At 40.5% G+C, this 25,215-nt stretch overlaps 3 protein-coding genes across 3 annotated transcripts in view; 2 read left to right on the top strand and 1 right to left on the bottom strand.

Moving 5' to 3' along the window:
• LOC109969344 (receptor-type tyrosine-protein phosphatase delta-like) overlaps nt 1–7,147 on the top strand; it is a 64,615-nt gene extending 57,468 nt beyond the window's left edge. The window contains 7 exon segments of the mRNA XM_020616165.1: nt 589–874; nt 1,139–1,317; nt 1,699–1,825; nt 1,926–2,051; nt 2,839–2,993; nt 3,104–3,239; nt 4,478–7,147. Of these exon segments, the coding sequence (XP_020471821.1) occupies nt 589–874; nt 1,139–1,317; nt 1,699–1,825; nt 1,926–2,051; nt 2,839–2,993; nt 3,104–3,239; nt 4,478–4,546 (1,078 nt within the window). The 3' untranslated portion in view covers nt 4,547–7,147.
• A 1,462-nt stretch (nt 7,148–8,609) lies between these two features.
• LOC109969231 (GRAM domain-containing protein 3-like) lies at nt 8,610–19,323 on the top strand. The gene is made up of 13 exons (XM_020615954.1): nt 8,610–8,639; nt 13,573–13,707; nt 13,849–13,906; nt 14,506–14,578; nt 14,804–14,907; nt 15,355–15,444; nt 15,993–16,064; nt 16,150–16,206; nt 16,284–16,383; nt 16,551–16,607; nt 16,723–16,822; nt 17,668–17,778; nt 18,251–19,323. The coding sequence occupies exons 2-13, from the start codon at nt 13,616–13,618 to the stop codon at nt 18,264–18,266; spliced, it is 930 nt and encodes a 309-aa protein (XP_020471610.1). The 5' UTR covers nt 8,610–8,639; nt 13,573–13,615; the 3' UTR covers nt 18,267–19,323.
• Nucleotides 19,324–19,425: 102 nt separating this feature from the next.
• The window catches only part of LOC109969277 (protein ABHD17A-like), a 9,446-nt gene continuing 3,656 nt past the window's right edge, over nt 19,426–25,215 (bottom strand). The window contains exons 4-6 of the mRNA XM_020616016.1: nt 24,652–24,846; nt 23,932–24,111; nt 19,426–22,913 (exon numbers count right to left, since the gene is read on the bottom strand). Coding sequence (XP_020471672.1) covers nt 22,688–22,913; nt 23,932–24,111; nt 24,652–24,846 — 601 coding nt within the window. The 3' untranslated portion in view covers nt 19,426–22,687. The remainder of the gene's footprint in view (nt 22,914–23,931; nt 24,112–24,651; nt 24,847–25,215) is intronic.

The raw sequence follows: 25,215 nt of genomic DNA, 5'->3' as shown, positions 1-25,215 counted from the left end.
ACCTTAAAGACAATGTCTGACATTTGGGAAAATATACTTACTCACTTTCATGCAGAGAGATGGTGTTAGATGAGATGCTGCTATCATATCTGGATGCTAAATATGAAAATAGATCCAGGAGATGGTTTAAAGATGGAAAGCAGGGGAAGCAGCTAGAAACAGCAGAGACTCCAGGGAGTCACTGCATCCGGCCAAGAATCAGTCTGTATGTGTAATGAGATGGTCACTACACCTTATTTAATAGACACTCAATAAATAGTGAGCAGTAAATTGAGATTTCAGACCCTTAGCAGAGGCTGAATAAACATGAATTTAGATGCATTAAATAATAAATACAGAGTGATTACAGACATTAACACTGGATTTTTTTAAATGTTAGACAGAGTTAGGCTACCAACTTTGCTCCATTTCCAGTCTTTATGCTAAGCTAAGCTAACTTCATATTTACTATATATACATGAAAGTGGTATAAATCTTCTCACCTAATTTTGAAAGTGAATAAGTGTGTTTCCTAAAAATTTTAAACAAAATATTAAAAATAAGCTCTTCTCTACTAGTAAACTCACATCCTCACTGCTCTTGCTTCAGTGCCGGTGTTGGTCGCACCGGCTGTTTTATCGTTATTGATGCCATGCTGGAGCGGATTCGACACGAGCGCACAGTTGATATCTATGGCCACGTGACCCTGATGCGCTCGCAGAGGAACTACATGGTGCAGACGGAGGACCAGTACAGCTTCATCCATGAGGCCCTGCTGGAGGCTGTGGCCTGTGGAAACACTGAGGTGGCAGCCAGGAGTTTGTACTCCTACATGCAGAAGCTGTCCAAGGTGGAGAGCGGAGAGCATGTCACTGGCATGGAGCTGGAGTTTAAGGTAAGTGAGAGTCCAGGGAAAAGTTTTTAAATTAAATCTTGTGTGACAGAAAATATTTTTTCTCCGTTCCTGACAAATTCAAATTTATTTTGAGACCCCAGATTGAGAACCACTGGAATATAGAGTACAGTTGCTTTGTTTGAGCTAACCACACATATACAGTAAATCTGAATAATCCTGCACTCTTGTGAGACCATATATTATAATAGCCTATAGGTTTTATTAAAAATGAATCTTACATGCACATTTTTTCTCCCCATCCAGCGTCTGGCTAATACCAAAGCCCACACATCCCGGTTTGTCACAGCCAACCTGCCCTGCAACAAATTCAAGAACCGACTGGTCAACATCATGCCCTATGAAACCACCCGCGTCTGCCTCCAGCCAATCAGAGGCCTGGAGGGCTCCGACTACATTAACGCCAGCTACATTGATGGATACAGGTATGTTTCTCTCCCACAAACACAAATATGACTTGACCCCCCTTGTCCTCTTATGATGACTTGATGAGTGAATGAATTGGATAGGTTTTCACCACAGTGCTCTCACCTGCCAAGTCCTGTCAGATCTGGTATTGCAGTATACATGTTCCCACTCTCTGTCTCTCTGCACGGCCCTCACTTCAGTCCCAGTGAAAGAGAGGGATGTTGGAGAACCTCTGATGAGTCAGGCCTTTAGAGTGGGTGTACTGTACACATGTCTTGACCGTTCCTCTTCTTGCCTGAAGTCTGACCGTCTTTTCAGTTTGATGCTTGACAGAATAAGAAACAAAGAGAATGAAAGGAGGAGGTGGCTTCACTGTGTGTGTGTTTGTGTGTTTGTAGGCAGCAGAGGGGATACATTGCCACCCAGGGTCCACTGGCTGAGACTACAGAGGATTTCTGGAGGATGCTATGGGAACACAACTCCACTATAGTGGTCATGCTCACTAAACTGAGAGAAATGGGACGGGTATGGACAAAAAACAAACACACAAAGTGTTACAAACAACAGCAGATTTCAGCCCTGTCCACAATGTCATCAATTCTTTTCTCCTGTTTTACCCTCTCAGGAGAAGTGTCACCAGTACTGGCCGGCTGAACGCTCAGCCAGGTACCAGTACTTTGTGGTGGATCCCATGGCAGAGTACAACATGCCTCAGTACATTCTCCGAGAGTTCAAAGTTACAGATGCCAGGGTGGGTTCATGGTGTTTGTGTTTTTAAATCCTTGTTCCTGTGTTTTATCCAGATGGCAGTGTAACCTTACACTACTTAACTTTTCTGCTCTATTCCCAAAGCATCAGTGCTGTTAGAAGGCAGTGGCGCAAAGCATGTCCTATCGACCTGTAGTGTGTGTTGATTAGTGTGTGTTTTGTATGTGAATGTGTGTACATAACACACCGGGCAGCACTATCGACAAACCACCCTAGATTACTCACTCAACCATGCTCTCTCCAGATTATCTTGACAGCTTGTGTGTGTGTGTGTGTGTTAGAGACAGAGAAAGGCTGTGTGTGCTCTTTCACCCATGCACATATGTGCCAGTCATAGATAAGTCCAGTTAAGCTTGTCCCACACTGACGCCACATTGACAGGATGCTCTATTGATCTCCATTAAAGGGGGAGTCAGAAAGGCTGAGCAGAAGAGAAAAGATGTAATTGCCTATTGAGTGCCTGACAATAGAGGACATACTGACGGTACGGCTTAAAGTTAACCACAGCCACTGATCCTGGGTCAGATAACCATAATCATTAGAAGGAAAAAGGATATTGCCTGGCAGAGTCTCACTCCTCTGTCAGTACAGCAGAAAGCTCTTAAAACGGTATATCTGAAATAAACACCCCATGTTAACAGTAATTACATATTTCAAAATAAGCATCTCAATATGTTATGGCAAGATGTCAGATGCACTTTGAGACAATCCTGCAGGTCTTCTGTTGATATTGACATGATATTATTCTTATTTCTTTCACACTCCTTCAGGATGGCCAATCGCGCACGGTGCGTCAGTTCCAGTTCACCGACTGGCCAGAGCAAGGCGTGCCCAAATCCGGGGAAGGCTTCATCGATTTCATTGGCCAGGTGCACAAAACCAAGGAGCAGTTTGGCCAGGATGGACCAATCAGCGTTCACTGCAGGTCAGCATCTGGGTGAAGCTTAACTGAGCCCTTGTGTGCATGATCAGGAGGATTGTCAGGATGTAGCTTGCTGCTGTCACAGCTCTGATACGTTTTCCTTTCGGCTGTAGCGCTGGCGTGGGCCGGACAGGCGTCTTCATCACTCTGAGTATTGTCCTGGAAAGGATGCGTTACGAAGGGGCGGTGGACATTTTCCAGACTGTGAAAATGCTCCGGACACAGAGGCCAGCCATGGTGCAGACTGAGGTAAACACTGAGTCCCAGGTGGAACTTACCAATTCATTAAGCAGGGTAGAGACACAAGCAAGGCGAGCGCAGCTGCTGCTGCTGCTGCACAGTGTTGGTTAAAGCTGCATTACTGTCGGTCAACAAGCTATTCAGTTTTTTTGTTGTTGTTGTTGATATTTGACCAATTTTATTTGATTTCCTTAAAGTAGGCATATCTATAAAAGTTTTGCCTGTCTTACTCTTTATTACTAATGATGAATAATGAAGTTTTCTACTGTTTGAATATCCTAAACATACCATCCATGCTTGCTGTCTGACTTAAATCTCACATCAGTTTCACAAATGCGTAGTCCTAATCAGAACAAGGGAAACGTTTTGTATAAGCTCAATACAAATCCACAAATACAACTGTCACTGTAGTCCCTGTCCTTGTGTCTCAAAAACTTCAGCTTTTCATGAATTAATAAAACAAACAAATAATAAATAATACAGTTCTCTCAACCCTTAAAACATCACCAAGAATGGAAATACATTTTTCTTTAACAGACCTTTCAAATTGATGTTGCAAATTATAAAAATAAAAACAGAAAACACTTGTGATACATACGATGTATGTAATAGATACATATGACGCTCACCGATACTGGGCTATAACGACTCAGTCGTCGTTCGGGGACATTGTTGGCCATCAAAGAACTGAAACACCACTGATGGGGATAAATATCTCCGACTCAATGCCAGTCGGGCAGAAGTGATGAAGCCTCTTAGATGAAAGGTGAAACGTCTTCGACCTAAAAACCTAGTCCAGTTGGGGGCTTTTTCAGCTTCTATGATCTGGATGAATGAGAATCTGCACAGACAACTTGTAATACATGTTAACACTTTTTAGATATGACAACATCCCCAACATAAAGTCAGGGTTTAATGTTGCCATACCATTGCTACCATATTAGCTACAAAATATTATAATTTATAACTAGCAGGCTTGACTATTGCAGTGCTATTTTAGCAGGTCTTCCTGGTACATTAATAAAAAGATTGCAGTTAATTCTGCTGCTAGTTACTTGGAAAAAAGGGAGAAACCATATTACAGCAGTTCTTGCCTCTTTATCCTGGCTACCCCTAGCTTTTAGAATTGATCGAGTAAGGTCCTATTATTAGTCTATAAAGTGATAAATCATTTGGGCCCAGCCTACTTGTCTGAATTCTGTTCTGTTCATAAAGGCTACCCATGTCTTTATGTCTCTGTCTCCCAGGATGAGTACCAGTTCTGCTACCAGGCTGCCCTTGAGTACCTGGGTAGCTTTGACCACTATGCAACATAAGTGAAGCTACAACCATCCATCCATCTTTGAGTGAACAAGTGAAACAAGAGAACGACAGCCTAAAATAACACGAACATTGGACGTTTTCCGGGAGCGAGATTCAAAGTGGACATCTACACCAACAACGACAAAAAGCAACAACAAATACACCTACGAGAAATCTGTGTCTAACAGCGCCCACATTCATCAGGAACTTCCGACGAGGAGCTGGTGGGTGTGGAGACTGTCCATGTGTAATCCATATACTTACCTCAGTGTTCCAGTGTGAAGGACGTATAATACATGTGTGTTGTGGTCAGCTATCTCCAATATGAACCAGTGAAATACTTCTGGCTTCTGAACAGGAATTATGATACTTTAAGTGTATAAACTACAAAAAGTAAAAAACAAAACAAAAAAAACAAAACACAAAGAGCCTGGATATTTGCTGCACCCTACATGGGCTTTTTATCCTCAACTTTGTATCTATTAGTTTGGTGTATTAAGGGGTTACAAAGTGCAAAGGTGAACATTTCTATGTGTCTATAAGTCTTTCAAAGGTGTCTACTACTGTACTACTGCAGGTAGTTCTGATGATAAATTAAAGCAGGTGAATAGACGATGCCTCAGCAGAAGCCTACAGTGAGGACTCACCACCCTGAGGACTGTTGAAGAAGCATGTGGATGCTCATTTACCCGACGCACAGTGCCAAGAGAAACCATGCAGCGTGAACATAAACTGCAGCCCACCAGGAGAGATGGCTCCCTCTCTGATCCAGCATAACACAAAGTCTGACTAGAGACCACTCTTAAACACTGGCCAAGGATCAGTTCATACTTCCCACTCGTGTCCTCACTCAGTAACAGCTGGCCTCAGAGCAGTAATTAGAGGCCATCATATCGTCCACTGGGCTGAGGTTTGTAGTCCAGTGCATTCTTCATTCAACAAAGCTCGCTTGCTATATTTGCTATAATCATTGTTCACCCTCCAGTTCAACTCCTCTTGATGTCAGTTCCATTGTGTCAATTCCAACAGTGACATATTGAAAGAGATGCTAATGAAAGAGTTCTGATCCCTTTATTTCTTGAATTTAAAACCATTCTCACCCCATTTCTCCAGAGGTGTCTGTTTTTACTGTACGTCTTTGCCTTATGCCGACCTGTTGCTTGTGTTTTAACATGCTTAATTCTTCATGCATTGTGTGTTAAATTTTTATTGTCATGCAGTATCTTAACTTGAGGATGAAAGTTGTTTCCTGATCATCTTCCTCCTCTTAAACTTACCTACTTGAAGTGCACCACTTTGCAGATAAATATATTTTATTTTGAGCAATGAAAGATTATGAGAAAAATCCATAAAAGATTCAAGTGGTGAATTGCTCACTTTGAACAGTCCTCTCCCCCTTTTCTGCCTCCATATAAGCTCAACTGCAAAGCTCTCTGTCCCTATATTACACTGTACAGAACATCCCAACTTAACCGACTGATGTTTTCCCCTTCGTTTAACTCCAGTACAACTGCACAAGTCCTTGATATTGATATATATTGTTTCTTGATTTGTCATATAATCATAATTGGTCCCACGTGGTGATTGAAGAGCACAGAGATGATCCGGTGTATCAGCCATTTTCAGGCGATTTCACAGATTTTGTACATACAGTCTATCATTGGAGTCCTATACAGTGCAGTTATATATGTCTGAGCACAAGATATAATGTGGGATTGGATGTGATGTAGTTCTTATTGTCGCAAAAAAAAAGCCTTATTGTTATTGTTCACTTTGTCATTGTTATTTCATATGATTTTTTTAAGATGTATATTATCCTATTTTGTTACTTTTTATGTTTGTTTTTAATTATTTATTTGGGATATCTAGCCACTATTACCAATGAGATGTTGTTTACTTGTTTTTTGGCGAGCCAATGTTAAAGTACGATACCATCACTGTTTGTTTTTTTACTTTTAGTGGTCGGTTTTGGTGCTTTTTTAATTTGCTTTATTATTATGAAGTACACCCTATGTGTAGGGTGCTATTTGATACTGATTACTGATGTCCGACTAGTTAACTAGAGATGTACATTAGATGCAGAGTTAGTTTGAGTTTACAGTGATGCCCTGTCCCCTCGCTAGCAACGGTAGTGGTGTAATCATAGCAAGGGAGGTATGATCCCACCCTGCCGTGATAGTTTTTTGCACCAGAGAAATTAGATTTATAGAGCAGAGTTGCTGGTGAAAAGCTCAGACAAGCTGTCGGTATTTTCTTTGCTGGAAAGCACATGGTAGCAAGTGTATTTTTGAAAGAGAATGGGTAAGAATCGCCCAACACACCTTTAAAAGCTATTCTTTAAATCTGAAATTATTCTATTAACTTTTGTGTGGTCCAGAAGTCTTGATGATGTGTGACATATATGAAATATGTTATTCCTTCAATTTCTAATGATTATTGTGTCAAGAGAAATATAAAGACACACACAAAACATAATATGAAATATGTTGAGGGCCAGCTATGGTGATGCCATCCTCCTCACTTATGTACCTGTTCTTTCCTTTCAAACAATGGATGTAGATAATGTATCTTGACTTTGTATTAAAAGCAGGATGATTGGCTATACAGCACAATGAGCCGCTTGTTTCTGTGGGCTTTTGTCCTTTGGTGTTATTCATTCCTTGTCCACTAGGTGAGGCCGAAGTAACTCCACAGTAAAATGCACTCAAGTCCCTGCACCCAGGTTTTACTGTTTTACACAAAATGACTCTTAGAAAAGCAAATGACTGGGAACTCAACTCAACTTTTGTCTCTTTTCTGCAACCAGGAGGCAAAAATTATATCCTGTTGCAACTTCTGCTGCTGCTTTACAGTAATACAAGAATAAATATTGTGGAATGACAATACAATGCCGTCATATTCAGGTTCAAATACACTGAACAGTTGTTTTTGGTTGATGTAAGGTGTACATATTTGTCTGACATTCAGGCATTTGTGTATTATTAAGTACCAAGTCAGATATACTAGACCTTTCAGAAAAGCTCCAGTCATAATTTCAACTTGGATTTTGGCATAATGGCATGAACACGACAGTTGCTCCTTGCATGACTGATGATGTGAGTTTTCAGTAGAGCAGGTCACACACTCACATGCTTGAGCAGATGTAAGCAGCTGTAAGGCAGTAAAAATAAGGCTCATGTGGGATATATCTAATCTCAGCATAGTTCTACACGTACTTGATTTTTCAGAACATACAAGATATGAGTCCCTTGCCTGTGAAAGGTCACGTATAGCAGCATAATCTTAGTGTTCCAGACTGATCTGTCTGTTGATAAGAAGAGCTTCTGCACCTGAAGAAGAGTACTGTGTGTTCCTGGTTACTGAGTATGATCAGTTAACTCTCCTACTCCTCTCTCAGAGAGCCATGTACTGTATATTATGTTTTTAAGTTATAAGGAGGGCAATAAAAAGGAGCGTGCAAGGACTGTATTGTTCTGTCAATCACAGGATAATACATGAATGGTTATTTGAAAGCTTTCGTGACTAACCTATACTATTTCTTTCTTGAGAAGTGTTGAGACAGGCCCAGTAACTTTACACCTTCAGTAGTTAGAGAATAAGAGCCTCATTCACCTGTATGAGGGACCTTTAGCTTTTATGCAAGTAGCTGTTTTGTTTTCGGTCTCCTGTAGTGACAGTTGCAGAGACAAGTCATGAAGGTCAGCATGACCCTGCCCTGAACCAACGCTTGCTGAGCACAAATGATGTTTTTCTGAAAATGATATATCACCATGTGGCTTGCAAATGAAACAATGAAAACTGTTATAAAAGCTTATTGTTAAAATGTTTCTGTATTATATACCAATTCATTTGAAAAGTTTTACATTATATTTTTGCACCACACATTACCTGTAGAACCTCAAAAGACATCTTATTTATGTTTGTAGACTGCAAATGTAAATCAAACTTCATACATTTAGCACAACCAAAACTGCTTCAGAATGCTAAATACAGTATCAGCTGGTAACGACTGCTGGTAAAAGTTACTAAATCCTTTCATTTCAAATCATAATAAAACAGCAAGGGTCAACTCAGCACTCTGGGCTGCACACAGAGACAAAGGTGGAGGTGAGTGTAAGAGAAACACCTGGAACAACACCGTGTGACCTATGATTACCTGTGGTTTGACAGTGCAACACAAAAAATGGGCTTGGCCTAAATAGCTTACATGTTCCAAAATGAAAATGACCTTCTGTCTAAATAACTGCTGACACTGTTGTGATAGGCTGCAATTACAAACAATAAGTATGCTGCATATATCATATTGCATGCATTTGGGTACACGTGTATTCATTATCTTTTTAAAAATCCAATTAAATACAAAAGATCAAAATAAGGATATCTGGCATAAACTACCCTGGGTAGTTTGTCAGTTTCTGTAATGATGACCCTCGGCTCGCCCCGTAGTTTGGGAACTCAGGAAGTGTTGTGGCAGTAACGGTGTGGATTGTAAGCACAAACAAACCTCCTTGAGCAGAAATTGCTAAAGAAAATAGTCTTTTAAGTGACAAGTTGAGCTTCAAAACTCTGCCGTATGGTTCTCCTGACAAGGCCAAAGTTACTTACATTCACTGTCGATGTGAATAGATGTTCCCACTGGAGAACGTTGAGTCTTGTGTATCACTTACTGACCAACCCGCCAAACACAGACCACGCTGGATATTTGCAACGGAGACGCTTGGACAACTCTACAAGCAACAAACTTTCAACGGCGATAGCTAAATGGTGCCTGCAGCTCGCAGACCGATTAACATTGTGGAGGACGAGGGTCTGCTTGAAATAATCCGCATCGCATCCAGGCTCCACTTATGAATTGTCTTCGAAAGCCACCACTGTCCCCAAGACACACAACTTGTATGAAGATGAGAAAGTTAAAGTGCAGGAGGCGTCGGGACAGACAAACACGGCTGTGTCCACCAGAGACCACTGGACTTATCTCAGTAATCACAGTCACCCCAGGGTCCCATGAAGGTGCATTTAGAGCCAGTGATGGAAGAAGTACTCAGATGCTTTACTTCAGTAAAATGAGCAATACAACGGTGTAAAAATACTCTGTTACAAGTAAAATTCCTGCATTCAAAATGTTGCTTAGGTAAAAGTACAAACGTATTAGCATTAAAAGTAAAGGTACTCAATGCAGAATGGCACATTTCAAATTCCTGTATATCATTTTATTGCATTACAATTACTGATGCGTTATTGTGTACATCACATTTAATGTTGCATGCAGTTGGTTAAGGGGGAGCTAGTTTTAATGAGCTTATATGCATTTAATTTGAATTACTGCTGGGTAGCTTGTGAATTTTCCACTTCAGATCAGTGAGGTCTTATAATTATGCAGTATTTTTGTATTAATCGGGATCTGAACAGTAACTAGTAGCTAAAGGTATAAAAGAAATCTAGTGGAGTAAAAAGTCCAGTATTGGCCTCTAAAAATTTAATGAAGTCAAAGTATGAAGTAACATAAAATGAAGATACTGAAGTAGATACCTCAAAATTGTACTTAAGCACAGTTTGTAAATGTACTTTCCACCACTGTTTAGAACAGATCTTTTTAAAATGCGATTATCACAAGTTAACTATGGACAATCATGCCATTAATCACAATTAAATATTTTAATCAGTTGACACCACTAGATATTAATTTGAATTTTTCAAAATAAGTAGTAACTGATGTTGTGACAAAGGTAATGGAGCAAAATATACAGTATTTGCCTCTGAATTGTAGAAGCATGTTGACATAGCCATGTAAGGTACAACTATGTCAAAACTGTACTTAAGTGCTTGACTAAATGTACTTAGTTAATTTATACCACTGGTTTCAACTTTTTCAAATGTTTGATATTTTATTCTAGTGCATATACAGTGTATGAGCACTAAGTGTAAAAATGAAGATGACCAGCGAATTAACAAAGCGGTTATCAAAGAGAGCGTCAGTGTCACTGATATACAGTGGGTACAGAAAGTATTCAGACCCCATTAAATTTTTCACTCTTTGTTATATTGCAGCCATATGCTAAAATCATTTAAGTTCATTTTTCCCCTCATTAATGTACACACAGCACCCCATATTGACAGAAAAACACAGAATGTTTGACATTTTTGCAGATTTATTAAAAAAGAAAAACTGAAATATCACATGGTCATAAGTATTCAGACCCTTTGCTCAGTATTTAATAGAAGCACCCTTTTGAGCTAATACAGCCATGAGTCTTTTCGGGAATGATGCAACAAGTTTTTCACACCTGCATTTGGGGAAAAACACCCCCATAACATGATGCTGCCACCACCATGCTTCACTGTTGGGACTGTATTGGACAGGTGCTGAGCAGTGCCTGGTTTTCTCCACACATACCGCTTAGCATTAAGGCCAAAAAGTTCTATCTTGGTCTCATCAGACCAGAGAATCTTATTTCTCACCATCTTGGAGTCCTTCAGGTGTTTTTTAGCAAACTCCATGCAGGCTTTCATGTGTCTTGCACTGAGGAGAGGCTTCCGTCAGGCCACTCTGCCATAAAGCCCCGACTGGTGGAGGGCTGCAGTGATGGTTGACTTTCTTTGACTTTCTACAACTTTCTCCCATCTCCTGACTGCATCTCTGGAGCTCAGCTACAGTCATCTTTGGGTTCTTCTGTACCTCTCTCACCAAGGCTCTTCTCCCCCGATAGCTCAGTTTGGCCTGACGGCCAGCTCTAGGAAGGGTTCTGGTCGTCCCAAATGTCTTCCATTTAAGGATTATGGAGGCCCCTGTGCTCTTAGGAACCTTAAGTGCAGCAGAATTTTTTTTTGTAACCTTGGCCAGATCTGTGCTTTGCCACAATTCTGTCTCTGAGCTCTTCAGGCAGTTCCTTTGACCTCATGATTCTCATTTGCTCTGACATGCACTGTGAGCTGTAGGGTCTTATATAGACAGGTGTGTGGCTTTTCCTAATCACGTCCAATCAGTATAATCAAACACAGCTGGACTCAAATGAAGGTGTAGAACCATCTCAGGGATGATCAGAAGAAATGGACAGCACCTAAGTTAAATATATGAGTGTCACAGCAAAGGGTCTGAATACTTATGATCATGTGATATTTCAGGTTTTCTTTTTTAATAAATCTGCAAAAATGTCAAAAATTCTGTGTTTTTCTGTCAATATGGGGTGCTGTGTGTACATTAATGAGGAAAAAAATGATCTTAAATGATTTTAGCATATGGCTGCGATAGAACAAAGAGTGAAAAATTTAAGGGGGTCTGAATACTTTCCGTACCCACTGTACATGTGTCAATGAAAATATACATTCACCAGCCACTTTATTAGGTACACCTGTACAATTGTCTGCAATTCAGTGCAACACCTCTACCTTCACATCTGTGTTTATAATTGTCATAAATGTATGAATTCAATTATATGTTTATTATTGAGGTCATAGTTAAAGGTGGTGTTGTACTGGACTACATCATATTCAGAGGTGTTCCTAATATTCTGACCCTCTCACTTACATAGCTGGGGAGGACAAAATTAGAGACACATCTAAATATAATGTAGTCCTGTACAACACCACCTTTAACTATGACATCACTAATAAACATATAATTGAATTTATACATTAATGACAATTTCACCAAAAACTGAAACAATTGCATACAGGTGTACCTAATAAAGTGGCCATTGAGTGTGCAAAGGTATTTTTAATGTTTTTAAGAAATATAAACTTTTTGAATATAATGTTTGTGGATTTATGGAGCTTTGCACATCAGTTAGGAACAATGAAACACCTGGGTAAACTTAACTAGTGTTTCAAAAGGTGCCACCCATTGTAACAGTTGCCTTGGAGAACAGAATGTTGTGGCCTTTTTCTCGTTGATCGGTTTAGTTTCAGGGAAAGCTCCGACCTCTCACAGCTGATTGGCTGACTGAACAATAAGAAGCCAATCCTAAGTCATTACAGTAGGCGGCTTCTTGCCTGCACCTTGCTGCTTTGGCGCTGCCTCCAGGAAATAAAGCCAGCAACTCACAGTCAAGGTCTTTCATTGAGTTTGTAACCCTGAGAGCAGAGAAGATTGAGATATTGTCTTGCACTGGAAGTATGGATGTGTGGCAGCAGGTGCATGTGTATTAGCTGGAAGCATTTGCTTTTGATTATGAATTTTAAATTCAGAAAATTCTCACTGGACAGCTCAGTGTGAGTACAAATATTTATATTGTCTGCTTTACTCTCTCTTTTTGTCTCTCACTGTCCCTCTTGTATTTATTGTAAGATGTTGAAACAAGAGCAACAGTCCTGATCTTTTACAGCTGGACACCATGCAACCAAGTCCGTCTAAGCACCAGATGTGCACTATGGAATAATAGTCACCTTTATTTGGCCAAGTATGTTACACACAAGGAATTTGTTTCTGGTACAGAACCGAGGCAGCCATCTGCGGCACCAACTCGGGGGGTTCAGTGTCTTGCCCAAGGACACTTCCACACATGTGGATTGCTGGCACCAAGATTCAAACCTCTGACCCTCCGCTTGGGAGAGGACTGCTCTACCCACTGAACCACAGTCACCCTAAGAAGTTACTTTTTAGTGTTTGTAGCTACTGGCTTACAAAAGTGCGGCCCCTAACCGGAGACCCTTGTTGCCCAGAGACTACAGACTAACCACAGGTCAAATGCAGTGACAGCTAACCTAAGCAGAGGGAGGAAATCAGCAAAGCCGGTATATACAGAGGTGTTTCAAGTGCGTTGTAACTAGTTTCACTTTTTGTTTTGACATAAAGAAACTAATTTAAACTTCCAGAGATTAGACTGGATTCTAACAAGCAAGAATGTGGAAAATCGACCTTCACCTGAGGCAGATAATGAAAGTGAAGAAAATGAAATGTCTGCAACCAGCTTGTTTAAATCTAACCCTTTATGTGTTCCCACAAGAAACAGACATTTATTTGTATTTTTGCATGACTTCTTTATTCATCATATGAACTCTGGATCATCAGTGTTGACTTTTATCTCCTGCTCTGTTGGGACAGCAGTGTAGACGGATCTGGCATAAGAAGAGGCATCAGTGGGATTATGAGTAAGAAATCTAAACCGAGCCAGAGTCTGGATGATGCCCAAGTGGAGATCCGGCGTAATCACAGCCTTGATTCCAGCATTTCCCTCAGGTAGACTACAACACTGCACTGGGATTAGGATAAAAACAGAACAAAAGATGGTTCATAATTTTAAAAGTGCACCCAAAGTCCTGAAGACGGTCTTACTACATTGGTGTGAGCGTGGTGCATTTGACCTCTTTGTGTCCTCAGGAAACATGCCATAGCAGAGGGGAGCCTTGAGCAATCAAACAAACCCATCAGCACTCATGTAAGTCTGTATCGTGTATGTGTGTGTTTTCGCTGCTCGGGGAGAATAAAATCAGCTGTAATCAATATTTTGTTTTATGTATTCCTCCTTATTTTAAATTCTTCTCTCCCTACTCTAAAATCCAAGCCACCCCCTTGGGTGAGTTGCATAAAACAAACAACATCAACAATAAAAATTGAAATGCATAAATAGTAAAAACATAAATATTTCCAAAATGTATCAAAGTAACATTAACAAAGCAGCTGAGACCCTTTTCCTAGCGACACAATTTTCCAAGAATTCCATATGTGAAAGCCACATTTTCAGAATGTCTTCCTCTTTATAATGAAGCTTATAGTAAACTTTATTAAGAGGAGTATAGCTTGAGATTTTGTTTGGCCAGCGTGAAATTGTAGGTGTGTGTTTAGACTCCCAGTCAACCACTCTACATTTCCTTGCCCCTAGAAGTACAATGCATTTCTTTTGGAAATCAGTTTTTTATGATCACATTGTATCGAATTACTGTATCGACAACATTTTATAGTTTCATCCCATTGTTTAGTTTTAATGTTTGGGTTCACTGTCACACTTCACAACACCTCAGTCTTTCCTCTCTGCAGAGCTTCCAGAAGCACAATAAAGCCTTTCACAAACTGTTCCCAGATGTTCCCAAGGGAGAGAACCTGATACAAAGTGAGTGGAGCTGCTCTGTTACGTATTTGTTGGTATTGATTATGGAAATGTGTCCTTTTGTCACTTTGCCCCTGATGCCTTCGCTGTTTCCTGCTGTTGCTCCTAATGCTTTGTTTGCCAAATGGTCTGCAGCGAATGACGAGTTGAAACAATTCAGTCAGCGATTCAGCAGGTGTGTCTCTTTTGTGACTTCGCACTGTGTGTGTGTGCATCTCTTTGCTGTAGCCTTCACCTGCGCCTTGCAGAAGGAGGTGCTCTATCTTGGGAAACTCTTTGTCTCTGAGCGCCATGTTTGCTTCCACTCAGCCGTTCTGCTCAAAGACACCAAGGTAATGCACTCGGATACATTAAGTTGAAGCCCAATTCACACTGGTGAAAATAATTAACACTGAACTGTCATAACAGCTGTGGAACTCAGCTGTGGGTTTGCTCAGATTCAGAGTCACGTTTCAGGCCCACTGAGCTGATTTGCTTTTAATTTTCTAGTAACACCTCGCTTTGGCAGGACAGCCGTTATGGCTCACATGTCCCTGAAGTTGAAAAGAGGCAATCGACATTAATATCAGCTGTCCTCGAAGTTCACTTTCATCCCCAGGATTTGGGCTTTTTATCCTAATATCAAGGACTGACCGCATAAAAAGAAATGAGTTTAGTAACTGTGACATATGCTTGTGTACATTTCAGATCTCAGTGAGAATGTGTAATATGATTGTACTGTCCTCTTTAAGGCTGTGAAGGCACCAAGAATTATTATTATTATTATTTTCTCACCACAGCTGGTGATACCTACGCCCAGCATCAGGGAGGTGAAGAAAAATAACACGGCTTTGTCCATGTTGTCTATTCAAACTGTGGATGGAGGGAAGGTCAGCTGCTTTTGTTTGTTTGTTTGTTTAATGGCTCTTTATTTTTCCACTGAGAAAAATGTCATTTTGAACTTAAGAAATCTTTTAATTTGACGCCATTATTGCATGACTGATGTACAGTATGATGAAGATGAAGTGTAGATGATGGATAGGAAGCCGATTAAAAATACAGTAAGTTTACTTGACACTATCCCTGAATGCCGTGGAATGTGATGTTGGCTCCTGTTCTTTACTTGTTCCTTAAGCATTGAATTGATAGTATAGTTATTTTTAATAGTATCATGAAAATAACTTTTAATATTTAAAAAAACTAATTAAACTTATCATTAAATAATCAGATCTATAAACTCATTAAACTTAACACTAATGCATCTTGACTCAGATGGGTTCATTGCTTTCAAAACTAGAAGGAAACTGATTCTTACTCTTACAGTGAAAATGGCAGCTTTTCAAACGAAGACTTTAAACGACTTTCCATACACGGAGGACACACACAGTTTGTTTCTGTTACGGGTTTAACCCTTTCCTCTGCCTTTTTCCTTTGACAGTACTCGTTAGTGTCTTTGAGGGACCGTGAGATGTGTTCCAAAATCCTCCAGAGTGTCTGCTCAAACTCACAGGTGCTGAAATATGCATGCACACAATGACAGTAACTTGTCAAACAAAGGATTTTTTTTAAACTGTGTTTTCTGTGGTCGTCTGAAGCAGGGGGAGAGTCTAAACAGCAGCGCTCTTCTCTGCTCTGCAGGGAATGATGATGTGGTAGGTTAAAGCAAAAAAAAAAAATCACAGGCAAGATGACAGACTTCATGCTTCAGTGTCCATGTCCTTGTCTACAGGCCTCCAGTTTAACCCCTTTGGAGGACAGCATAGATCACGATCTGAGCCGACAAAGCAGCGTTAATCTTGACAACGGATCTCATCAGATGTTTGGAGAAGGTGAGGGGGAAAATGAAAGAGACAGAAAGCAGTGTGTTAATGCTTTTCGTTGTGTGTCAGAGGGGAAAGTATCTTAATTCATTAGTGCCTTCATTTCATACATTGCATGTGTTACTGCTAAGCTGCAATATCTTGACACTATCGCTGAACGTTTTGTACCGTTACAGGCCCCATAAGATTTATTTCCACTCGTCAAAGCAGCTTCACCAATGAAGACGACAGAGGTGTGTGTAAACCCTCACAAACTGACAGACAAGTACTGTCATATCTCCTTGGCTTACCCATAAGGCATAGAGTGCCTTGATACAGTAACAGGTTGATGATTTTTGTCTCAACCAGCTGTATCGTGGATGTGGAGACTCACTGAGAGGCTCGCACCGTTCTCCTTACTCACAGACGTTAGGAATCACGGCATCCTCTTCTACATCTACGTGCTGCTGTGGGTGTTGTTATTTCTCCAGTGGTTTTATGTAGCAGTCTATTTACAAAGTATAGTTTTGAGGCAATATAGAATTTTCATTTTGTTACTTTATAATTCTACTTGACTGTAATTTAGAGATAAGGATAAAGCTGTTCATTTTGCTTTGCTTACATTAGTAGTTACTTTGTAGTTTGAAACTTTTCATGTGTATAAATCAAATGCTCAGGGTCCATTTCTTTTACTTTTGATACTTTAAAAATATTCATCTGATTAAACAGCTCTACTTCTACTTAAAATTTTGAGTGCAGGACTTTTACTTGTTATGCATGTATTTCTATATTGTGGTATTACTGACATAAAGAATCTGAATACTTCCTCTGCCACTGTCTATGTAGCTGTGGACACTTGACCAGTATTGCTGTTAATGGAAAACAGGAGGAGACCACCTAACCCTACAAGGGATTTTATTCCTTAAACTGAGACTTTAAGGCAACCTTCCTCTCTGCCTGTGTTGCCAGGCATGGCCTTCAGCCCAACATCTTGCCTGATGTTTTAGGCAGAATTCTTTGCAGATCCAACATACATAGTGTTTATGAAACATACACCCAGATGTGGTTTGGTGTGTTAACTTTCTGGACTGGCTCTCCAGAGGGAAAAAAAAAACCCAATCCTGAATGTGGTTTATCTAAATGTTCTTACGCATTGTTCACTCCGGCTCCACGCTGATACTATTTACTGATCTCGTACTGTTAGGACTGTAACGTATCTATCCATCGTAGACTGTGCGCTCAGCTTCTGACACATTCAGCACAATGTACTTTCTTTTTGGAAGACGTTCAAGACGTTATCGTGTCTGTTTGCAGGACTGTTTTGCTGCTGTTGGTATCAGGATACATCGGGCTGAAGATCATAGCACTGGAGGAGCAGCTGAATTCTCTGGGAGCCCTGACTGAGTTGTCTTTACACCACAGAGAGTGAGTACACACAAATGTAAAGAAAAAGGAAGCCTGTCACGAGAGAGACAGAACAAAGCCTGTAGGGTGTTGGGGAATAATGAGATGTCTCAAACCGGTTTTAGGGGTTACCATCAGTTCACCATCATGTGAACAAAGTAGTTTTACAGGTTCACGACTGCATCATGGATACATTTATTCGCTGCTTACATTCCAGCACGTTCACACACACTGGGAACTATGTGTTGTACTATAAATGTTACACGTCAGCATATGCTTTTTACAAGCTTTTACTTATAATGCCAACCTTTAAAGTTTAATGTCATTACTGACAGTGTACTACTTACAGTACTAGTACTTTTACTGTTGATAGAATATTTGAACACTCTTGTAATTTCATATTAGTAAAATGCTGGACTGTAGCATTGCTACATTCAGGGATCAGAAAGTCATCCACCACCGTCCTCTCCTCACACTGCTTCATCTTTTGCAGGGATCAAGAAACCTAGCCAGCGGCGGGGGACTTGGACAGAGGGATCTTTCTAGGAACTCAGGCAATATACCACTCTATTAAGATCCTACTGTATGTCTGTCTAGAGAGGGTCCGAAAACTTCTTAACACTGAGGCTTTATCCATTTGTCATACAACACAATTTATGCAATGACATTTGCAATATTGTGCTCAGTCACAGAACAGTTCAACCCCTCTGCTAGCTAACTAACTAGATGGTGGAGAAGCACCAGGACAGTATTTTCTATGAGGAGAGCATTGATTCTCTGCTGATAGATTGAAAACTGTAGTGAGGATTTGTTGCAGTGAGCAGCCTGCTGAAGCCTTGTTTATTTTCTGGCCAGTGAACAGCTGAGCTCAGCTAGCAGTAGTTGCTTGACTATCGGTCTTCATTTTCTTGAATCAACACAAACTATGACAGTGAGAACACGCCATAGTCTGTGTCGACAAGATGACATAAGCGCTTTGTTGTTAATGGCATATTATGAATTTGAGGGTTCACACTGCTGGTGTAATGCCTAAGAGAAAGGCTGTTAATGAGAGCAGTCGGCCAGCAGAGGGCAGTCACTGCCATTGAACCCGACTGAAAATGAAACAAATAGAATTTCATTCTAATAAATTCAGGTGCTGAAATTTCTACACAAAACAGATATCCTAAATTTTTGCTACTGACCTTTTCCCATATCAGTAGGTATTAGAGAGTCTGGTACATACAGGGTTCATACAGGCTTCAGTCAACTGATTTCTGTGCCTTAAAATCAATTTTCATGACCAAACATTCTGCATGAAAATATGTGATGTCCAAAAAACCTGATAGCATATATGTGACCAGAGGCCTTCTCTGATACTGTACAAAAAGAGGTTTAAATTTGATTTTTTTTTTTAAAGCTGCATTAAAATATTTACTATATGAACAATGTAAATTATCAGTGTCATTTCAGCCAGTCTGAGACTTTAAAGCTTACATGCTATTATTTAAAACCCAGTGTCGCTATAGTCTGAAAAATGTGATTCAAATGCTAAATGTGTAACACTGTACATAAATATAATTTTTGAACACATACCTTATGTACTGTACAAAATTAAAAAGATTATTTTAAAAACAATGCTGTCAACATCTTACTTTTGTACATAATTGATCTTTTTATTTTGTTGTCCATAAAAAGGTCAAGATTCAGTCCCATGAATTAATTTCATTACATCATATTCTGTTCAAAAAAGCAACATAAAATTACAAATCATAATACAAAGAATATGTAAGTACAGTAACCATATAAACAGTCCACTAATATTTTTTAGCCCCCGCCCGCCCGCCTGCCCACCACTGCCCCATTCAAAAACTAGCACAAAATTCATAACAATACATCAGTTAGTATGAGCAATAAAAAATTCAAACATCCCGTTTTTTTAAGCACTTTGATGTTCAATGACATGATTTCAGCTTTACCCTCACATAGAATACATAAGCGATAACATCCCACTTCGCCACTTGCTCAGAAAAACACGAGACATGCATACAGTTTTCACTGTTCGACCCCTACCCCCATCAATAGATATTCAGGGCCAGAGGACACAATATATGTTGATCAAAGTGGTGCATCAATAAAATGGAAAGTTTCCACCCTGTTTCTTGAACCAAAGCTCAGGAATGAAAAGTGGATCTAGTGGTTTCCCTGATAACACGACCTGTCCAGGAAAAGCTAAGGCTTACGTTTCAGAGAGAGGCAGTACCTCTCTCTAAAGCTTCTGACAGCTCCGATCCCTGGGTCAAGATGGTAGCAGGTCTTCATTGTTTAAATATCAGAGACACAAAGCACAGGATGAGAATTGAGGGATTCCCTGTTTGAAATGATGAAAGTAAGCAAGCAGTGTCTGGTAACCTTTCCACCATTTACTAAGACCCACGTGTACTCCCAAAATGGAGTAATCCGATCAGTGCTTGTTCAGTACTGCAAGTTCCCTTTAACAAAACAGCTACTGTCACTGCAACCGATGTGCAGCAAACACAAGAGTGTAGATGGGAAATGTGGTGCTAGCCTGTGACCATAAACCAGTTCCAGTACTTTTTCAGGTCTACACACACAGGGCTTATTAGTACTTATTCAAACGGGAAGCTAGTATCCTTGATGCTGGCCTGTAGAAGACAGTCAATAATAATGGTGAACACACAAATTTACATTTTATACCCTTATTACACTTTGGATGCTTTGTACAATAGTGCTGAACCTAAGACCTGCTTCTGTCATGCTCGATCTGATATATATATAAACATGTAAATATACCGTCTACAACAGTACATGGATTTTGTGTGTATGCATGTGTATGTTGTGTTGGAGTGTGTGTGCGGTGATGTGCAAAGGTGCGTGTGGTGGAACCTGCACCACACCAACAGTGAGAGGCTCAAATATGGCTTGTGTCAGACAAGAAGCATGCTGCCACCCATAAAAGAGCTCCTGTACATTTAGGGCCACAGAGGTTAAACAGTAAGCATGATGTTCCATCCTGGCGCGTCACATCATTAGTCATAACATGGGCACGCATGGTTCTGAGACAATCAATCTATGGTCAAGACAAAAAAATGTAAGGAGAAAGGAAAGCGTGCTGAGGGTGCCTTTGACCAGGAGGCTGTCGAACTCCAGTGACGAATTCTACTGGAACAAGACTTGGAAAACAAACCGTACGGTAAGACTGGAACTTAATCCTTATGATTCAGATGAAGCATGATTAGTTTGAACTGAGCAACTATTTTGCCTTTAAAGCCTCCAAATCCAACCAAAACATCAGGCTCCAATAGGGTCTGTTAACCAGATGAGACTACAGATTATTCACAAACATCCATGACAACTGAGCTTCAGATTCAAAGGAATACTTTGACAGTGGGAAGACAGTTTCTTGCCGAGGGTTAGATGAGAAGATCGCTACCACTCTGTCAGTACGGTACAGTATGATGCTTAATCCTGCAGCCAGTTAGCTGGATAGGATAAAAGTTATGTGCAAAGTAGCTTTCTGGAGTCTCCGCATTAGTGATAAGTCTTCTAAATCTAACTCTAAACAAAAAAGCAAGTAAGCACATTTCCACACTATCTAACTATTCCTTTAAATATGCCTGCTGCTATTTCATCAGCACAGTCTACCCAAGCCTTAAACCTCACACATCAGCAAACACTAAGAGCTGCAGCCCTGTGTTTAGAACCAACTGATCTAATGTGACACAAAGTACAGACTAAACCTGCACTTCTATACAGTATCTGTTTGATCAATGCCACAGGAATCTCCACCTACCCAGAGATATCCTCAGTGTGGCTCTCAAAGCCCTGGTGCCGTTTCAAACTCACCATCATTCTTGCTCAGAATATGTAGAACTGGGCAATAAAAGCAAAGAGAGGAAATCAAAGCAATTTCCTATAAATTGCACTGATTCTGTGGACAGTGAATAGTTAAAGCTACAGCGCAGCCAGGAAATAAAGCAGAAGTTGGCTGTTCTGCGAAATTTCAAGAGTCAGATATGAGGGAGTGGACGGCGTGAGACACCCCCCAGCCATACAAGTTATGGCAGTATTTCAGACTTAGTCCTTGTGTATCTGTCGTAACTGACACCAAAGGAAAGGAGATGGACCCCCAAACCACTTAAATATAGTAGGTTAGTGTTAGCTGAACAACAACTTGGGAAATGCCCTGGAAGTCAGATGGATGTCCCTTAAACAGGTAAATGGGGAGGAGGAGGAGGAGGCTTGACCAGTGTTTGTCCACTAGAGAGAGAACTGGTCAAGCTGCAGAGGTATTCATACGTCCCCACAAAAAGAAAAAAAAAAAACCCACCAACATTGATAAGTCTCCAGTAGCCTCCTCCATTTGCAGCTGTCCAAGTCATCAGGATGTCCATGTCTTACAGCACTGCCTCACTCATACACACACACACATAAGCATGTGCACACATTATTCAGGTGTCACAGTCCCATGGAGATATTATGAATACACACTCAACACTCACATCCATGATTCACACATCACAATTAAACATTACATCTGTGTGTCTTTAGGACAAAGCAGATCTCTATTCTTTCTTAGTTCATGCGAGTAAACATTTTAAAAGCTGCAATTTAGAGTTTTTCCCACCTTAAAAACCACATTTGTGGCGCTGTTTCATCTCAGTTCTTATTTTTAGCGTTTCACTACACACCATACAGATGGATATAGATAATGATGACAAAATAAATTTCTCACCTTTTAAAATAGGAAACAGGTACGTTGTGATAATGAACCTAAAAGGTGTGCTGCTTCAAAGACACACAGATGTGACAGAAATCACACATCCTTTTTAGGTCTAATTCTCACTCACACATCCCGTTTCTCATTCATATTCACACACACACGTACACACCAGTCTCATTCATACAAACGCAGAGAGGATGCTGATTCTCAGGCATGCTGTGCAGCCAGGTCCTGGTTGATGAAGCGCCGTAGCCTCTCCAGGTACTGACTGTAAAGCTCAATGTCGTTGTGACCGGCTCCCTCCACCCAGAGGGGCTCCACGGCCTTGGGACAGCGCTCAAACAGGGCAAGGCCGTGAGAGAAGTCGATCACCTCGTCCTCTGTACCGTGGATGATGAGGACTGGAGACGGGATCTTTGACACTTTCTCTATGCTGCAGGAAAAATGGCAGATGCAATTAATGCACAAGTAGATTCTGGGCGAAATGAAGTCTCTTTCCTGGCAATGTGCTTGTCCCAGGATTTATATTGTGTCCAATCTCTACATCAGATGGCCAGATAGCTTGGTTATTGTCAGGGGCGCCCCATAGCCGAGTGGTTACGACATGGTCTGCACCATGTACCAAAGCACATTGTGTGCTCATCGTCAGCAGTTCAACTCCAACCACTGACATCTGTTGCAGGTCTCCCCCTCTATCTGCCTTCCCACAACCTACTGAACAATAAAGCTAAAAAGCCTGGAAAAAAAAAACTTTAAAAAAGCCACTCCCTCCACACCTTTCCGATGCTGGACAGAAGGTGTCTGTGTTGACAATTTGCTGTAATGCTCAGAGAGTGATGATGCGATACGCACCACATCACGCTGTGACCGGCCAGCTGTGCAGAGCTGAGAGAAGCCAGTTATTGTACTTTTTCCTCTAGCTTTACACAACTTTCGTGGTACTTTTAAGGTGACTAACCAAGTGTGACATTAGGAATGTCTTCCCGGAGAGCCTGTCTGAAACTAGGCCCCATTATCCTTTTTTAATTATATCGCATCTCTTCTCTATCACAGTTGCCTTTTCACTCTGCCTTCCAGTGTGGCCATTCTGACCAACTATAAACACATTTAATTACCATGCCTTTAAAGCTCGTTCTGAACCCAGTTACCTCTGCCTATCCCCCTTGGAAATCTGAATGTGTAACATTTTACCACAGGAGTGGTTTGAGAAGTTTTAATGGACATTTTCATACTTTTCCACAGAGATATTATCACCATTTGAGTTTCCTGTAAATAATAACATTTGAGCACTTAATGCAACACAGACGATGTTCTGTTCTTTTTTTAAGACACATTTAAAGCTGACTGTTTATTAATAAGATACATTTTGAATGAAATGTCACTTTATATTATTTAAAATACTGATAATGCAGAAAGGAATTCTAAAACATGTTCTTAACTGAGAAACTTACTTAGGAAAGGCATCAAAACAGTATGTTTTCTTGGTGTCAGGAAAGGCCACTCTCATGCCGGAGGTAAGAGGAGAGTGGAGGACCACAGCAGCACACTCAAACCGTGATGCCAAGTCTACCGTGGGCACTGTGCCAATGCTCTGCCCATACAGAATGATGTTCTCAGGGCTGATGCCATACCTAGGACACACAGGTTTCAGTACAAAATATCAGAACAAGAGTACCTTCTAGTGTGCAGAATGATGGACGCGCAGCATACAAGTGTGAAAAATTTTATATGCAGATTAACTTTTTTTTTGTAATAACAAATGTTTCTTGTCTTAAGTGTTAATTTTTGGTGGTCACAAACTTCCTCCATGTTGCCACCTGAGAATGTAGGTTCTACTAACAAAAGGCTCATTAACCATACTGGCAGCAGATAAACAAGAGAAATAATTTGAGAAGCTGCAGCTTCATGTGGCGCTCAGCCTGCCACTGCCAGTAATCAATCCTTCTGATATGTAGCCATTGTTTAGCTTTGATTTGATTTGCTGATAGTCAGAGAGAGGGTACTGCAGACAGCAAGGACTATGTTTGCATAAAACTGAGCAAATCAAATGCTATTTTCACAATAAGCTACTGACCAGTGATGTGAGTGATCCTTACTGGTTTATCAAATAGTCACTTGAACTCGCATATGGTGCTTGGGTGGACAGGACCACACATGTTCTGCCTGCTTACCGAGAGCGCAGGGCATGCCACGCAGCATCAATGTCAGCGTAGAGGTTCTTCTCAGAGGGCTTGCCAGTGCTAACACCGTAGCCTGAGTAATCATAGGAGAAGATGTTGCAGTTGATGCGTGTACCTAAGCCGATGTAGAAGCTGCTCATCTGGCCCAGGTCTACTGCATTACCATGGGAAAACAGCACTGTAAACCTGAGAAACGAACAAAGAGGCAAGAAAGAAGAAGGAAGTTATGCAGCAGGCTGAGCTTTAAGCAGTGAAGACGAATGAACATGCTGTAAGGAGGTTAAGAGGATTTTATGGGGCAAAACTGGGAACCAGTTTACAGAGAGGAAGACTTAGATAAAGCATATGAGCAATTTTTAAATATATTTAAGAAAGTATATGACAGGAACTGTCCTCGGAAGCAGTATAAAAACAAGAGGAATTACAGTGGGAAACCGTGGATGAGTAAGGGATTACAGAATGCATGTAAAAAGAAGAATGCGTTATATAAAGAATTTATAAAGGACAGATCCAAGAAGGCGGAAGAAAAATATAAGTCATATAAGAACAAATTAA

The sequence above is a fragment of the Monopterus albus genome, unplaced genomic scaffold, assembly GCF_001952655.1.
Source record: "Monopterus albus unplaced genomic scaffold, M_albus_1.0 scaffold172.1, whole genome shotgun sequence".
Lineage (NCBI taxonomy): Eukaryota > Metazoa > Chordata > Actinopteri > Synbranchiformes > Synbranchidae > Monopterus > Monopterus albus.
This window is presented reverse-complemented; position numbering and strand designations above follow the sequence as displayed.

What these genes read in the sequence shown, in the direction of transcription:
- LOC109969231 (XM_020615954.1), top strand. Translation starts at nt 13,616, where the DNA reads ATGAGTAAGAAATCTAAACCGAGCCAGAGTCTGGATGATGCCCAAGTG. An exon ending in GATTCCAGCATTTCCCTCAG is followed by an intron (nt 13,708 to 13,848) that starts GTAGACTACAAC and finishes TTGTGTCCTCAG; the next exon opens with GAAACATGCCATAGCAGAGG. An exon ending in ACAAACCCATCAGCACTCAT is followed by an intron (nt 13,907 to 14,505) that starts GTAAGTCTGTAT and finishes TCCTCTCTGCAG; the next exon opens with AGCTTCCAGAAGCACAATAA.